The 16,841-nt window shown below is 40.4% G+C and overlaps 1 protein-coding gene across 1 annotated transcript in view; it reads left to right on the top strand.

Moving 5' to 3' along the window:
- Positions 1 to 15,876, top strand: part of dhx38 (DEAH (Asp-Glu-Ala-His) box polypeptide 38) — a 136,799-nt gene extending 120,923 nt beyond the window's left edge. Inside the window, exon 27 of the mRNA XM_043706699.2 lies at positions 13,489 to 15,876. Within this exon, the coding sequence (XP_043562634.1) occupies positions 13,489 to 13,573 (85 nt within the window). The 3' untranslated portion in view covers positions 13,574 to 15,876. The remainder of the gene's footprint in view (positions 1 to 13,488) is intronic.
- The last annotated feature ends 965 nt before the right edge of the window (positions 15,877 to 16,841 follow it).

The raw sequence follows: 16,841 nt of genomic DNA, 5'->3' as shown, positions 1-16,841 counted from the left end.
GTTACACTAAGATTGATTATAATTGATGCTTAAGTATCTAGAAGAAGAAATTTAGTTGTTGTTACCAATTTAGATATGAGAAAATTGAGGCAAAATTAAAATTGTTGATTTTTTTCAAGAAATATTTATTAATGCTTTGATTCAATCTTATGTTATACTTATCTGTTCTGAGCATCTCAGTCATGACCATTATGGAAAACATTAATTCAGAATACAAGATGTAAAACAAAATATAATTACTTATGTATGTAGAGTTGATATTTGAAGTTTGGTTTTGACACAGTTTAATATATTTACATAACATTAATCTCTATATTTTTTCTTTAATGTCATTCTTTAAGGATTGTGATTACACTTTGTGTCGTCCTTGAGACAGAGCTGCTGTTAATTTGCAGACCTGAAAAACATCAGGGATTTGAGAACATTTTTCATGTAATATTGTGCCTCGGCTGTCTTCGGTTATCAGGCAGCCATCAGTAGTTGCTGTCTCTGATATAACTCAGAGCAAGCAGCGGCCTTTCAGATTTACAAAATTGAATAGAAACAATAACCATCTAGCACGTAGATTGCTGGGGGATTTGTCTGGCTTTTTCCAGGAGAAGACAATTGTTCCAGTGACTTTCATCTTGGCTCTGACAGATTTTTTAATTCAATCCCTCTCCCCTCTCTCCCCTCTCTTTCTCCAGTGAATGAAATAATACTCTGCCATTTCTGGGCTAGAGAGATAAGGGCAATATTCTCTGTTCCTGTAGTCACCAAATATGGAATATAAAACACTGCAGTCCTTTTTTGAACTAGTTTTCAGTGAAAGAACTGGCAAGGTCACCTGTAGGGGTCACTGATGTGATATCAAATTATGATAGATTAAAAATGTGCAGACTGTGCATGTGAACAGTAAAACTGAGTCACTGCTAAATTTATTCATTTGTTAACATTCACCAACAGAAAATTCTCACAAACGATATGTGTTCTGCAGAAATATTTCACCTCTATGTTTGAAATGAATGCTAGACTTATAATAAGGGACTATCGGAGATACTAAAATGGAAAATCAAACAAAATGCATTTGTAGGACATTATACAAGTGCTGACAAAATGTGATTTGCAATGGTAGTAAACTGTAAGACAAATTTTCCAAGTCGTCGGTTAATAAAAGTAAGCAATTGAAAATTAGATAGGAATCTGTTTCAGTTTTTCCACTTTTCATTCACTTAGCTGTAATACAGAAAATACAGCAGTGGCTGATAATTTATGAGGGATCTGGAGTTTTCTTGTTCAAGATGTTAAAAGAGATTACATTGTTTAGTTGCATGTCTTTTTTATGATTTGTGACTGACATTCAGCTCAGAGAAAAGCAAGGCTTTTGTTGTCTTCTTTGTGAGAATTTAATTTTAAAAGAGCATAATTTAATTTGGACCTATCTTAGGCTTTTCAAAACAGGCATTGCTATTTTTCATGCTACTTTTTGTTTTGCTTCCTTACTTTCATTTAAAATTACTTCCTGGTTTCTATTGCAGGATAATATAAAGAAATTTGAACATGCTGTGTATGTGTCTATTATGAATAAAGTGGATGTTGGATTTTATGGTGAAGAGCATTTAGAGAGGTACTTTTTGTAGATTAGTGGAACACTGATTTTTCTTAATATGGAAAATATTGTGATGCAAAAGAATGACAAATGTTCCTTTCCATCCATGAGTTACATAATTAACAAGAGGGTAAATCCTGTTTGATGGTAAATTCCACCTGCAATCCATTTCCTATTTTCAGGATTTTGTGAGGAATTATGATACACTTTGTTTTTGCTATCAGCATTACAACCAACCAAATCATCTTCTCTGAAGAAGGGTCAGTGGACCTGAAATATTAATTCTGCTTTTTCTGCGCAGGTGCTGCCAGACCTGAGTTTTTCCAGCAATTTGTGTTTTTGTTTCCGCTTTGAGTTGGGTAATCACTTTGTTTTTATGATTGCACAGAAGTTTCCAATACCTGACCTAAAAGTGCAGTGCTGTAATAGTTACATAAAACATGATGTAATGTTTTCTACAGTTAATGGAATTTATGAATATCTATCTATCTCTTGTTTCATTTACCTGTACTTGACAATATAACCTTTGGTGAGATGTCTTTTCACATTTTCAATGTTCTTTTTACTTATGGACTTGTAAGCATCAAATCTACCATCCTAGGTAGGATTATTAAGAATATTACTATTTCCAATTCCCATTTCTAAAATTTCTGTTTTTCTTCTGTTCTTCGTGAATCAAATACTTGTCCAGTTTCAGTGGTAGTGGCAGTAATTTGATTGGTCAGCTAAATGACTGTGTTTCACATGGGAGCTCAATATCTGGATTGACCAGTAGAATTATAAAAGTGAATTTGGTCCTGTTATTGCTTAACATCTACATCCATACATTTGTATGAGAGAAGAAGGTGGAGTGTTGCTCAGATGAAACCAGGAATAAAATCATAGGCTTTTTTTTGTCCATCTCCTTCCTACTTTAACATAGGGTGGTAGAAGTCAATTGTCCCCACTGTCAGCCTTGCTGAAATTAGTTAACTTATCATGGAGTGGGGATTGTACCGTGGTACATTCTGGTCATCACAGCTATATACCATTACACATGGTGAATTTACATGTTAAGCGTCCAGAACAGAGATGACTTTTTGTAAATCCATAATCTTTCCCTTCAGGATGAGATTCTAAATTTTGGCCATTTCTTTTTCTAGTTACTGAAACTTGACTTGCCCTAAATTTAACTGGTGATAATGCAAGTAACACGCTGATGGAATGATAACATCAACAACAAAGAAATACTCAATAATTGTGATTTGTTCAATGTTGTTTTGTCATTGGTACTAAATAAGTGAATTCTAGTTAACAGGTCAGAATCATTTCATTAAACAATTTCCACTTACACTTTAGACAGCAATTTGTAGCTATTATTTCAGTTATTGTGCCATTTGCAGAAAACACCTAGCAACTTTGACAAAGTGAGGCTCAAATCTAGATAAAATCGTATTCTGGTAAGATAAATTGGGTCAATAGTTAGTACAGTAAAAATATACTGATTGCAATATCTTTATACTCAATATTAACAGCAGAAATATTAACATTTAAAGTTATAACCAATTATAAAAAATGATTGAATACACTCATTTCTAATTGCAACAATAGAGTGGTTTATCAGTCACACATTATTAACATTCCTGTATTCTTACTACAATGTAATAACTTGAAAACTGTGGAATTCAAATATTGTGAAACATGATGCTAATAAGCTTTATAAAATTCACTTAATAGCCTTATTTGGATAGATTAATATTCTTTTCCCTGTATAAACTATCTACCTCCAGCATTCACTGATGAAATGTGTGTTGACTCTTCCATCTGCTTCAGTCCAGTATTGAGCTTGAGATGTCTGAGCCCATTCTATTGGATGAGTTCACAATAGAAAACAGTCATTGTTTATCTCTACATTAGGTATTTTACTCCAGTGCAGCTGTAGCTTATTTACAATTACTTTGTCATGGCAGAATGAATATTGCATATTTCTTTGCATATGGCACTTGTCTCAGTGAATCTGGGAGTGCTTTACGGTGACACTAGATTAAACCTTGGCATCGGAATGTACACTTTATTCTTTTTTAAATTGACGAATGTCTAAATAAGAAATACACATGATACGTTTTGCAGGTCTGGATTATGGGGTTCACCTTGTCTTTTCTCAACCAACCTCTATATTCGATAGATCATCCTTCATTATTTCCATTATCTCCATCATAATTCCACTAACAAAATCTGTCTTTCCTTGCAATCTGATGGCATTCTGAAGGAGGAACTTTCCTCCAAAACCTCGTTCTCTCCTTAATGACCACTCAACAACCCCTCCTTTCTCCCCATCTAAGACTCCAAAAACTCGTCCAAGTGAAACATAGATTCACTTATACTTTCAATTTAGTATATACTGTATTCACTGCTGATTACATGGTCCCTTCAACAATAAGTGGTCATTTTGCAAAACACCTATATTCAGAGCTCAATTATAACATTGACCTTCCTGCCAATTTTTAACTTAAATTTCTACCTTGCTGTCACTCTGGTCTTTCTATCCATGGCCTACTACTGTGTTCAGATAAAGCCAGACACAAGCTTGAGGGGCATCACCTTATCTTTCAACTTTGGCACTCTGTAGCCTTCTTAACTCAACAATGAGTTCAATAATTTGATATCATAACTTGGGCCTCCATCTTATTCTACTATTTTTCTCCTGGGGCTTAGTCTTGTTTCGTTTTCTCTCTATCTATTCATATTGCAATGGCTGCTATGTACAATTTGTACTTCACCTGGACACCTTTTTTTTTCCTTTATTATACCCATTAACACTTTTTTGGGCTTTTGCATGATTAAACATTTTTTTATTTAAACTGTACTGCCCTTCACCCTATCACTGCCCTTACCTTTCAGGTCATCTTGATCAGAAATGTTAACTGTGTTTATTTCCACAAATGCAGCCTCACTTGCTGAGTGTTTACAGTCTATTTTAAAATATCAAAAGTCACAGATTTTCTGCAACAGAGAGAGAAAAATGTCAATGCTTGTCCACAATCTACACTAGGTCTAACAAACGATCACTGACCTCTGTCTCTTTCTGCATGGATGACAGTAGATCTGCTGATCATTTCCAACATTTTCCATTTCTATTGCAAAATAACCACTTTTGGCAATCAGACTTCTTTTAAGCCTCCAATTCTCCGTCAGCAGGAAACCCACCTGGAATTGCCTGAGATCTAATTTAGGAGAAAGTGAGGACTGCAGATGCTGGAGATCAGAGCTGAAAATGTGTTGCTGGAAAAGCGCAGCAGGTCAGGCAGCATCCAGGGAACAGGAGAATCGACGTTTCGGGCATAAGCCCTTCTTCAGGAATGAGGAAAGTTTGTCCAGCAGGCTAAGATAAAAGGTAGGGAGGAGGGACTTGGGGGAGGGGTGTCGGAAATGTGATAGGTGGAAAGAGGTCAAGGTGAGGGTGATAGGTCAGACTGGGGTGGGGGCGGAGAGGTCAGGAAGAAGATTGCAGGTTAGGAAGGCGGTGCTGAATTCGATGGATTTGACTGAGACAAGGTGGAGGGAGGGGAAATGAGGAAACTGGTGAAATCCGAGTTCATCCCTTGTGGTTGGAGGGTTCCTAGGCGGAAGATGAGGCGCTCTTCCTCCAACCGTAGTGTTGTTGTGGTCTGGCGATGGAGGAGTCCAAAGACCTGCATATCCTTGGTGGAGTGGGAGGGGGAGTTAAAATGTTGAGCCACAGGGTGGTTGGGTTGGTTGGTCCGGGTGTCCCAGAGGTGTTCTCTGAAATGCTCCGCAAGTAGCCGGCCTGTCTCCCCAATATAGAGAGGGCCACATAGGGTGCAGAGGATGCAATAGATGATGTGTGTGGAGGTGCAGGTGAATCTGTGGCGGCCCCCAAAGTTTCCTTTGGGGCCTTGGAGGGAGGTGAGGGGGGAGGTGTGGGCGCAAGTATTGTACCTCCTGCGATTGCAGGGGAAGGTGCCGGAAGTGGAGGTTGGGTTGGTGGGGAATGTGGATCTGACGAGGGAGTCACGGAGGGAGCGGTCTTTATGGAATGCTGATAGGGGAGGGGAGGGAAATATATCCTTGGTGGTAGGGTCCGTTTGGAAGTGGCGGAAATGACGGCGGATGATGCGCTGTACATGGAGATTGGTGGGGTGGTAGGTGAGATAAAAGGTAGGGAGGAGGGACTTGGGGTAGGGGTGTCAGAAATGTACATGGAGATTGGTGGGGTGGTAGATGTGGCCTCCTCTATATTGGGGAGACAGGCCAGCTACTTGCGGAGCGTTTCAGAGAACACCTCTGGGACACCCGGACCAACCAACCCAACCACCCTGTGGCTCAACACTTCAACTCCCCCTCCCACTCCACCAAGGATATGCAGGTCTTTGGACTCCTCCATCGCCAGACCACAACAACACGCGGTTGGAGGAAGAGCGCCTCATCATCCGCCTAGGAACCCTCCAACCACAAGGGATGAACTCGGATTTCACCAGTTTCCTCATTTCCCCTCCCCCCACCTTGTCTCAGTCAAATCCATCGAATTCAGCACCGCCTTCCTAACCTGCAATCTTCTTCCTGACCTCTCCGCCCCCACCCCAGTCTGACCTATCACCCTCACCTTGACCTCTTTCCACCTATCACATTTCCGACGCCCCTCCCCCAAGTCCCTCCTCCCTACCTTTTATCTTAGCCTGCTGGACAAACTTTCCTCATTCCTGAAGAAGGGCTTATGCCCGAAACGTCGATTCTCCTGTTCCCTGGATGCTGCCTTATCTGCTGCGCTTTTCCAGCAACACATTTTCAGCTGAGATCTAATTTAGTATGGCATGAAATGTGAATTTCAGGAAAAATTAAAAATATGAAGGAAACATAAACATCCTGCTCAGAAAAAAATGTCTGAGCAATAATTTATTAATTACTTTTTACTGCCAACTTTTAATTTTAAAAAGTGCTATACAGCAGAGCTAACTTTTTTTTGCTTTTCCAGTTAAGTGCAGTTAGAAAGAGACAGGCACTTGTTCATACTCACACTCAATTTCATATATCTCATTTCTTCACTCTTACTCTGTCACATTAATACATGCTCACTCTCTCACATTCACAAACTTTTTTTCTTCCTTGGTCTCAATTTTCTGCTATGCTTCCAAAATTACCCCCAGAAATTCCTGCCATTCCTGCTAGGCTATCATTCTGGTCAACCCCAACCAAATCCTTCATCATGTTTTTGTAGTTACCTTTACTCAATTATAATACCATTATATCTGATTCAGTCTTCTCCCTCTCTCAAACTGCAGGGTGAATTCTATCATATTATGTTCACTGTCCCCGAGGGCTGCTTCACCACAAGCTCCTTAGTGAAGTTTGCTTCATTATACATCACTAAATCCAGAATGCCTAGTGAGCTATACCACAACCTACTTCAAAGAACCATCTCATTGACATTCCATGAATTCCTTTACTTGGGGCCAACCTGATTTTCCCAGTTCACCTGCATATTGAAGTTCCTCATGATTATTGTAATAGTGTGTTCTTACATGCCTTATCTATCTCCCTATTTATTTTTAGCCCTCCGTTCTGACTAATGCTAGGAGGCCTGTATATAACTCCCATCAGGAGTCCGTTGTGATTGCTGGACTCTACCCACACTGATCTGTGCCTTCTGACCTTTTAATCACTTCTTGCTATTGATTTAATTTCATTTATTTCTAACAAGGGAACTTCCTGTCCTTGGATATTTAGTTCCCAGCCCTGATCCCAATGCAGCCAGGTCTCTGTGATGCCCACAACACCATACCTGCCTATGTGCTATGAGCTCATTTACTTTGTTTCATATACTGTGTGCATTTAATACAACACCTGCACTGATCGCGCTCCCTTCTCATAGTTGTCCACTTATTTGCTGTGCCTGAAATTAGATTCCTGACCCTTTCCATACACTGTCCTATTAGTTGTTCTGGAAACTTTAATAACATATGCCCTCTCGTAAGCCCTTCCTGTCTTTATCTCGTTCAAGGTCCTTGTGACCTCAGTTTGTACTATCGGTTCACCTATCTTATATCGGAGGCTTTGTGCATTAAGATACATGATTTTCAAGTTTGTTCTATTATTGAGTTTCCAAACACTTCCGTACACACTACAAATCTGGAATCAATGAGTATCAGGGGGAGGGGCAAACTCCACTGGTTGGAATCATACCTCACACATAGGAAGACGGTCATGGTTTTTGGAGGTCAGTCATCTCAGCTATAGGACATAAAATCCCTACAGTCTGAGAAGAGGCCATTTGGCCCATCAGCTTCACACCAACCATCTGAAGAACATCCCAGGAGAAAGTGAAGACTGCAGATGTTTGAGATCAGAGTCGAAAGTGTTGCTGGAAAAGCGCAGCAGGGCAGGCAGCATCTGAGGAGCAGGAGAATCGATGTTTCGGACATAAGCCCTTCATCAGGAATGAGGCTTGTGGGTTGGGGCTGAGAGATAAGTGGGAGGGGGCTGGGTTGGGGGAAGGTAGCTGAGAAAGCGATAGGTGGATGAAGGTGAGGGAGAAGGTGAAAGGTCAGCGTGGGGAGTGATGGACAGGTCTGGAGGGCAGTGCCGAGTTGGAGGCTTGGGACTGGGATAACGTTGGGGGAGGGGAAATGAAGCTGTTGAAATCTACATTTATCCCGTGTGATTGCAGGATCCCAAGGCGGAATATGAGGCGTTCTTCCTCCAGGCGTCGGGTGGTAACGCTTTGGCAGTGGAGACGGCCCAGGACATGCATGCCCTTGACGGAGTGGGAGGGGGAGTTGCAGTGTTCAGCCACGGGGTGGTGGGGTTGGTAGGTGCCGGTGTCCCAGAGATGTTCTCTGAAATGATCCGCAAGAAGGTATCCTATCTCCCCAATGTAAAGGAGACCACACTGGGTGCAATGGATGCATTGGATGACATTGGTAGAGGTACAGGTAAATTTCTGAAGGATGTGGAAGGATCTCTTGGAGCCTTAGACAGAGGTGAGGGGAGTGGTATGGGCGCAGGTTTTGCACTAGTGGTGGCAGGGAAAGGTGCCAGGAGTGGGGTGTGGGCTGGTGGGATGGACCTGACGAGGGAGTTAAGAAGGGAATAGTCTATCCAGAACGCTGATAGGGGTGGGGAGAGAAATATATCTTTGGTGGTGGAGAACATCCCATCCAGACCCTGACCCCTATCTTATCCCCATGACCCAGCATTTACTCTAGCTAACCCACTTTGCCTGAATGATACAGACAATTTAGCATGGCTGGTCCACCTAACTTTCACATCTTTGGATTGTGGGAGGAAATCAGAGCGCCTGGCAGAAAACCATTCAGACACAGGGAAAATGTGCAAACTCCACATAGACAGTTGCCTGAGTTTGGAGTTGAACCTGGATCCCTGGCACTGTGATAGAGCAGTGCTAGCCACTGAGCCACCATGTCACCTCTCGACCTCTTTGCTGGAGTTCCTCAGGGTAGTATCCTAGGCCTAACCCATCTTCAACTGCTTCATCAGTGACCTTCCCTCCATCAGAAGGTCAAAGTGGAGATATTCACCAATGATTGCAAAATGTTCAGCACCATTAATGACACATTAGATATTAGAAGCAGTCAATATTTAAATGCAATAAGATGTGGACAAAATCCAGGCTCGGGCTGACAAGTGGCAAGTAATATTCATACCACACAATTGCCAGGCAATGACCATCTCCAAAAGCAGATAATCTAATCACCATACCTTACCATTCAATCGTGTTACCATCACTTACTCCTCCACTATCAACAGCTTTGGGGTCACCATTGGCCAGAAATTCAACTGGACTGTCCATATAAACGCAGTGGCTACACGAGCAGGTCACAGACTTGGTACACTGTGGCAAATAACTCACCTCCTGACTCCCCACTTGCCTGTATGGGTGCAGCTCCAACAACGCTCAAGACATTTGACACCACCTAGGGCGAAGCAGCTTGCTTGATTTGGCGCTACATCCACTCCCTCCACCACTGACGTGGAGTGCACTCACTGCTGCTACTATTTACAAGATGCATGCAGAAATTCACCAAAGTTCCTTAGACAGCACCTTCCAAACCCACCACCACTTTTATCTAGAAGGATTAGGATAGGAATACTACCACCTGCAAGTTCCCCTCCAAGCCACTCACCATCCTGACTTAGAAATACATCACTGTTCCTTCACTATTGTTGGAATTCTCTCCAGGGTATTATGGGTCAACATACAGCATGTGGACTGCAGCAGTTCAAGAAGGCAGCTCGCCAACACTTTCTCCAGGGCAGCTAGGGACAGGTGATAAATGCTGGCCAACCAGTGCTGCCCATGTCCCACGACTAAATAAAAAAAGAACTTTTATGGTTTCTTGGTACAATATGGCATTCACACATTGTCCCTTTTTTATTTTCCTGTAACAATCAATGCCATCACTAACCAGCAACTTGAAACCATTTGTCCCAGCCAAATCTTTGAACCATATGTTTACCTTTTTAATCTTGTTGACCCAGTGCCTATTAGCTCATGGCACAGGTTGTAATCTGGAGATAATTGCACTTTTTTGTTTCTACTTTTTAATGTAGCTCTGGATTGCTCATATTTCCTCAGCCAAACCTCTTTTTCCCAATATTACTGGTATCTACTTGGACTATGACAACTGAATCTATCCCCTTCAACTCCAAATTCCTTTGCAGCCAAGAGAGACATCCTGATCCTGGCAAGCAACACAGCCTTTGGGACCTTAATCTTTGCTGCACAGAAAAGTGCATATTCCCCTTTGACTATACTGTCCCCAATTACAACTACATTTTCTTTTCTCTTCCACCTCTTGAATGGCTCCTTGTATCATGGTGCTATGATCAGTTTGCTCATCTCCCTTCAGTCCCTATTGTTAGACAAGCTCAAGGGCTGAGACTCCTTCAGCATTACCTCCTGGATTCCTCTCCCTACACCGCTTGTAGTCACTCCCTCCTGTCCCTGTCCCTGACCAAATTTAAGATGGTTAGTCTATGGAGTGTGACTGCCTCCTGAAAGAATCAAGTAACTCTTTTCCCCCTTTGTGATGTATTGCAGTGTTTGAGGCTTCGACTGCAGCTCGTCAACTCTGAGCAGGAGTTCCTCAAACAACCAACACTTAGATTAGATTAGATTAAATTACTTACAGTGTGGAAACAGGCCCTTTGGCCCAACAAGTCCACACCGCCCCGCCGAAGCGCAACCCACTCATACCCCTACATTTACCCCTTACCTAACACTACAGGCAATTTAGCATGGCCAATTCGCCTGACCTGCACATCTTTGGACTGTGGGAGGAAACCGGAGCACCCGGAGGAAACCCACACAGACACGGGGAGAACGTGCAAACTCCACACAGTCAGTCGCCTGAGGCGGGAATTGAACCCGGGTCTCTAGCGCTGTGAGGCAGCAGTGCTAACCACTGTGCCACCGTGCTGCCCATTTGTTACAGATGTTAATTTTTAATTTTTTTTTTTCTAAATTTCTTGCTGGTCTTTTAGTTTGTAATCTGAAAATATTTCTCTTATTTACCTTTGATCTGAAAGTAACCTATGTTATAAACCAGTGAGCCTACATTTTTCTGTGGTGTCATTCTGTTTCATAGTGGGACCATGATTTTGGGCTTCAGGTTAGCTTGAACTGTGTCTCACTCCAGATGTGATCTTATCCTGATCATGCGAAGATCAGTCTCGTACTGTCTCTCTCAGTATCACACTCTCAATCTAGTATCCCTCCTTTCTGTTCTCACTTATTCTCTCTCTCGTGAAATACACAAACTCAGACATGTTCTTTTTTTCTCGTGTATATGTGCACACTTGTTTTCTCATATCCATATGCTCTCTCTCTCTCTCTCTCCCTCTCAAATACATAAATGGTCATTGTAAGAATATGACTCCCTACTCCTCCAGTTTCTGGAGTGAATGGTTGGACCAATCCTATGGGTCCCATCAAGATTCTCCACAGACAAGGGAGTTGAGGGTTGTGTTGTGCGTTGCAGACAGGAAGATGGCGATGGCATCACAACCAGATCTGCCATGACTATTTAATCATGAAACAATTTTGAAGGAGTGATTGTTCTACATCTACTCCCTAAGTCCTGTGTGTTCCTCTTTTTTTTTTTAACCTGGCCTGTATATCAAACATATTTCCTGTTTCCTTGATACCATTAAAATGTTTTCTGAATTGAACATGAAATTGATTTCCTCTTGTTTCCTGGTGTGTCGATGGGAGCAATGGGGAAGGAGAAGAATGCATTTTCAAGCTGAAGGTTATTGACCTCCTCCATAAATGTTGTCTTCCTAGTGGTCAGAGAGAGAAGTTGGAGATTTTCCAATCATTTTTTGCATTACTTTCTATCTGCAAGGTGTGAGTCCATATTTTCTAATCTGAATCTGGGGGGAGAGAGAGGCTGAAATTTATCCACACCATCTGAGGCCATGCTCTCGGACCTGCAGGCAGGTCTGGAGTGAAGAAAACTCCCAACACGGTGGGCGGCACGGTGGCACAGTGGTTAGAACTGCTGCCTCACAGCGCCAGAGACCCGGGTTCAATTCCTGCCTCAGGCGACTGACTGTGTGGAGTTTGCATGTTCTCCCCGTGTCTGCGTGGGTTTCCTCCGGGTGCTCCGGTTTCCTCCCACAATCCAAAGATGTGCAGGTCAGGTGAATTGGCCATGCTAAATTGCCCGTAGTGTTAGGTAAGGGGTAAATGTATGGGTATGGGTGGGTTGCGCTTCGGCGGGGCGGTGTGGACTTGTTGGGCCGAAGGGCCTGTTTCCACACTAAGTAATCTAATCTAAAACAGTTCTCAATGAGTCCCAAGTCACAGCACATGGGTAGATTAGAGGGAATTTGATGTGTCCTACTTGGCCAATGCTTGCTGCTTTTCACAGCAATCATTGGCCAAGTTGCCTGTCAGTTGGGATGATCTGTCTGCCAGATTGGTTGCTTTGGAGACTGATCTTCCAGATTAACAGATTACTTAGCTCCTCCACAGGCACAGGCCCGAGTGATTAGAACTGCCTTCAAATCCACTTCCTGGGCCCAGATCATCATCAATGTCAGAAGTGTGACTCTCCCTGAAACTGTAATTATGCATGATATGGTTTTAAAAAATCTTATTCGCTTGCATATCCAATCTCAACTTTTCCTTTATAAATAGCCATATTCATATCCACATTGATTGCAACATGAACTTTGAGTTAAAATTTTATCTTCCTTCCAATGATGCTGCTCTGGGACTTCTGTGTAGGATGTTTTTTACTTCATGGCCATGCCTGTTTAGTAATTTGTTTCTCGATAATAGTTATGGATTTTCAGCATGGATCCCGGCTGAACTTTCAAAGATGTTTTCCGTTGTCATATTTTTGGTCTTCATAATGCATTAGATAGAAAAATATCTTTTGTTCATCAGCTGTAACAAAACCATAAGTTTGTCTTCGAAAGAATGTATTTATCATTATGCTGTGGATAATACGCCAAAACACTCTTGTCCTTAATACATGTTTTATTCTTTTATCCTTGGAACCTGGAAGCAGTTTGGTGACTTGAGTTTAGCTAGCTGAGCAAAATTTACAGACCATCGGTTTTATTTTTTGGTTTTATTTTAGCCATTTAATGCCAGTTACTCATATTAAAATTGGACAGGAAAATATAAACAACTGCAGGCATTTGATGGACAAGATAATTTAGTATAGTTGAAAACAGAAATCTGACATGCTTTGAACAGGAGTTATAAACTAAAATAGAAAATTACATTTAGAACTATTCATTTGTATGGCTATTACAAACATTTGAACTTAGCAATTAAAGGTGATTTGATATGTCGAACTTGCAATCTTTTTCTCTACTGTGTCCTTTGATTTGAAATGAAGAAATAATCTTTGTATTTTTATTTCTAGGTCTGTCAAGATTTATACTCCTGGACGCAGGGACCCAGGAACACCAATGACTCCACGACATACCCCAGCACGTTTTGGACTTTGATTGTTATCCAATTTTGTTTTTATGTTTTTTAATTTTGTACAAAATATGTTTAAATATTATGGCTTCAAATCTATATTTGTATATTACCACTAAAAAAAAAATTACATTTTTCTAGTGCCTGAGAATAACCGTATTTGGGTTTATAATGTAACACTTGAGTTTTTCATTACATCATAGGTGATTAGTGATTGAAAAATTCAAGTTTGTCATCACTATGGATAGTGTACAGGTTCATGTGACAGCAGTTTTGATGCTGCCATCATTGGCTTTGCCATAGATCTATGTGCCCTCAACGTTGAGTCAGCTAATTGTGTGTATGTGTGTGTGTTTACACGATGTATGGATAACCTGTGCATTCCAGTGGATCTCTTGTCAGTTTTATTTTGTATGCAAGAATTGGTTCAGTGTTCAAATGTAACCCATTCTCACACTTAGACTTTCTGTATTTCTTTTCAGTTCTGGACATCTGTTGACTTTGATTTTACAGTGCTTTGCAACTTTATTCCTCAGAAAAAAAATGATTTAAACAATCATCTGTATTTAAGTGGAATAACAATAATTTTAACTCAGCCGTACTTTTGGTCCATCTGAATCTCCTACAGCTCCACGCCTTGTCTAAACAATAAGCAGAACTGCTTTCTAAGGCTTTGGGGAGTTAATTCAACAGATATTACGAAAGAGGACAATACAAAGGGAAATGAGCAATCCTGTATTTCTTGACTTTTCAGTGAAATACCTCATCTTACAGGAGCATTATCTGACCAGGCTGATATATCAGTGCCAATTCTCCAGGGACCTTTGGAGTTATCATAATGTATAAGTAGCAAGATTGATGAAATATGCTGTTCCTTGCTATTTGAGGGTCAAGTTAGGTTTAACTAGTCAAAATAGCCTTGCATTGTTGTTTCTTTTTCTTTTCTGCTCTTAAATTGAATTTGTCCATTCAGCCAGGCTTTTGAGTGTTAGTATTTGGTGAGAAATCCTTATCAGGGAGAAAATAATTCCTGCTGTATTGGCAAAATAGAACTGATTTTCTGCTTGTGACATTGAAGAAACAGCAATTTTTGCCTGTTTATCCATTCTGTGCAACTTGGGAATGGACCTTCTCTGGGAGAGGTGTGTGATGCAGTGCAACTTATGTATCTTCAGACCATAAGACACTGGGATATGAGTAGGCTTGACTTGCATGGTTCAAAACATCAGGTCCTCGTGTTTTCCAAAGCATGGCTTTATTTGATTCCATTTCAACATTCATCAGGCTGTATGCAAGAAAACAGGTTTCTTGAGTTTTTTGTTTGTATTCTTGTCAACTCCAAATTTGAACTGTACCTGTGCCTTCTACAAATGCAGAAATGTGTTTAATTTCTTCAGACTTCAACCTGGGATTAACACATTATTTGTATTCCAATGATTTTTTTAAACACTCTTTCAATTTTAAAAGGAGTTTCAGCCTCTTCCAAATGCTCATTTCTCTAAACTCACTCTTCATTAACCAGGCCTCTAAATTCCACAGTTATCCTGGATAGAAAATTGGGTTTACTTTACCTGTCCAGTAATTTTTTGCTGAGGTTCCTTTGTGCTTTACAATTGTTTCACCCAGCTTGACCTTTCAACATGAGCTGATCTGTATTTTTAGCTATTTTATGAAAATGTGCAGTCCTTTATGACAGGTGTCACAAATCAATTAAAGAAAGGGATATCCATGATTTCCTCCAAATTTGTTCTACAACTTCCTACTATTCATTTCTTGAATCCCTATTTCAGTTAACTTCTACTTGCATGCATACAGATACTTTCCTGCAATTGGCTTCAGCTGTTATGAGCTTCACAGGGTTCAAAACATGTAGACCAATTAAAACTAGAGTTTTAACAACTGATTTAAAGTCTACCAGGTGCACAAGTACTCCAAAATGAAATAATTGTGGAAAGAAATTCTGATTTTAGAAAACGGGGTGGAGGAGGAGAAGCCCTGAGTGATGTGGAAATAACAATGGCCAGAACAGGTGGCAACAGCACTAGTTTACCCATGGACAATGTATATTAGATAGATATCAGTTTCAGAAATGGAGAGCCCTAATTGCAGCAATGATAAGAAGGACAGGAATCAGGGAGGCAGCTGCTTTTTGAATGGAATTTTTTAATTATTACACTGGATTACCTGGATTTTTTTTGTGTCTCTGCAAGTTGTTCTTCAATAAACATAAAAGTGTCTTGTTGTAATATAAACCTGAGATCTTGCATTCAAAACAGAGGTTGTGGCAATGTAGGGTCATATTTGTTAATAAATGTGGAGTTTTATTGTAAACAAAGTCATTGTGTTGTAGTATTCATTTGTTGTCCTTCAAAAGATTTTAATTAAGTGACCCACTGGTGTAACACAGAAACGTTCGTGTCCATTGAGACAGCTCTGCCATTTAATTAAATTATGGCTGATCACCTAAGTCACTGTCATTTGCCTGCACTGACTCCATATTCCTTAATACCATTAGTCCTGAGGAATTTATTTTGTGTTAAACATGCTCAATGTTGAACTTCCCCAGTTGTCTACAGAAGGTGATTCCAAAGATTCACCACCCTCTGAGTGAAGAAAGTCCTCTTCACTTAAATGACAGCCCCATAATCTGACATTATTGCCTCTTAAGTTTCAACGAAATAATTTTCATTGTTTAAATTCTAGCAAAAACAAGCCCAAATTCCTCCATCTCTTCTCATGAGAAAATTCTGCCATTTTAGAAATGAATCTGGTAAAACTTTATTGTGCTTCCTCTATGGGAAGTATTTTCTCCCTTAAATAAGGAAAACAAAACTAGAGATGATGTTCACCAGATTATATACAATCGAAGAAAATCATTTGTAATGTTATGACACAGGAATAGCAAGCCTTAAAATTGCTGGGTTTGCAACACAGTGAAATTAAAGTATTCAATGACCCTCAAAATTGCCCAAATGTTTCTAAACAAGCTTTAAGAACAACAGAACTTGGACACTAAGTTTATAACAAACAAATTAATTTATTACTAATGCTGTAACTTTAGCAGGGCAAAGCTAAATAACAACCTAATTAATAGCTATGATTTAAGACCAATCTGCTGTGCGCATAAAATCCCATTCACACACAGACACAGTTAAGGGATAAATTAGAAAGCAAAAAATTGTAATTTGCAGTTCAATTAAATAGCTTAAAATTAAGGATGCCAAGTCTTCAAGCAGTATATAGATAATGAATTGTTCATGTGCATGACTGTATATCTAATTTCCAAGTAACTGG

This window comes from Chiloscyllium plagiosum, unplaced genomic scaffold (assembly GCF_037043375.1).
Source record: "Chiloscyllium plagiosum isolate Xiang-an unplaced genomic scaffold, Cpla_swu_hap1 HiC_scaffold_17, whole genome shotgun sequence".
NCBI lineage: Eukaryota > Metazoa > Chordata > Chondrichthyes > Orectolobiformes > Hemiscylliidae > Chiloscyllium > Chiloscyllium plagiosum.
The sequence above is the reverse complement of the archived record's forward strand: the minus strand, read 5'-3'. Positions and strand labels throughout refer to the sequence as shown.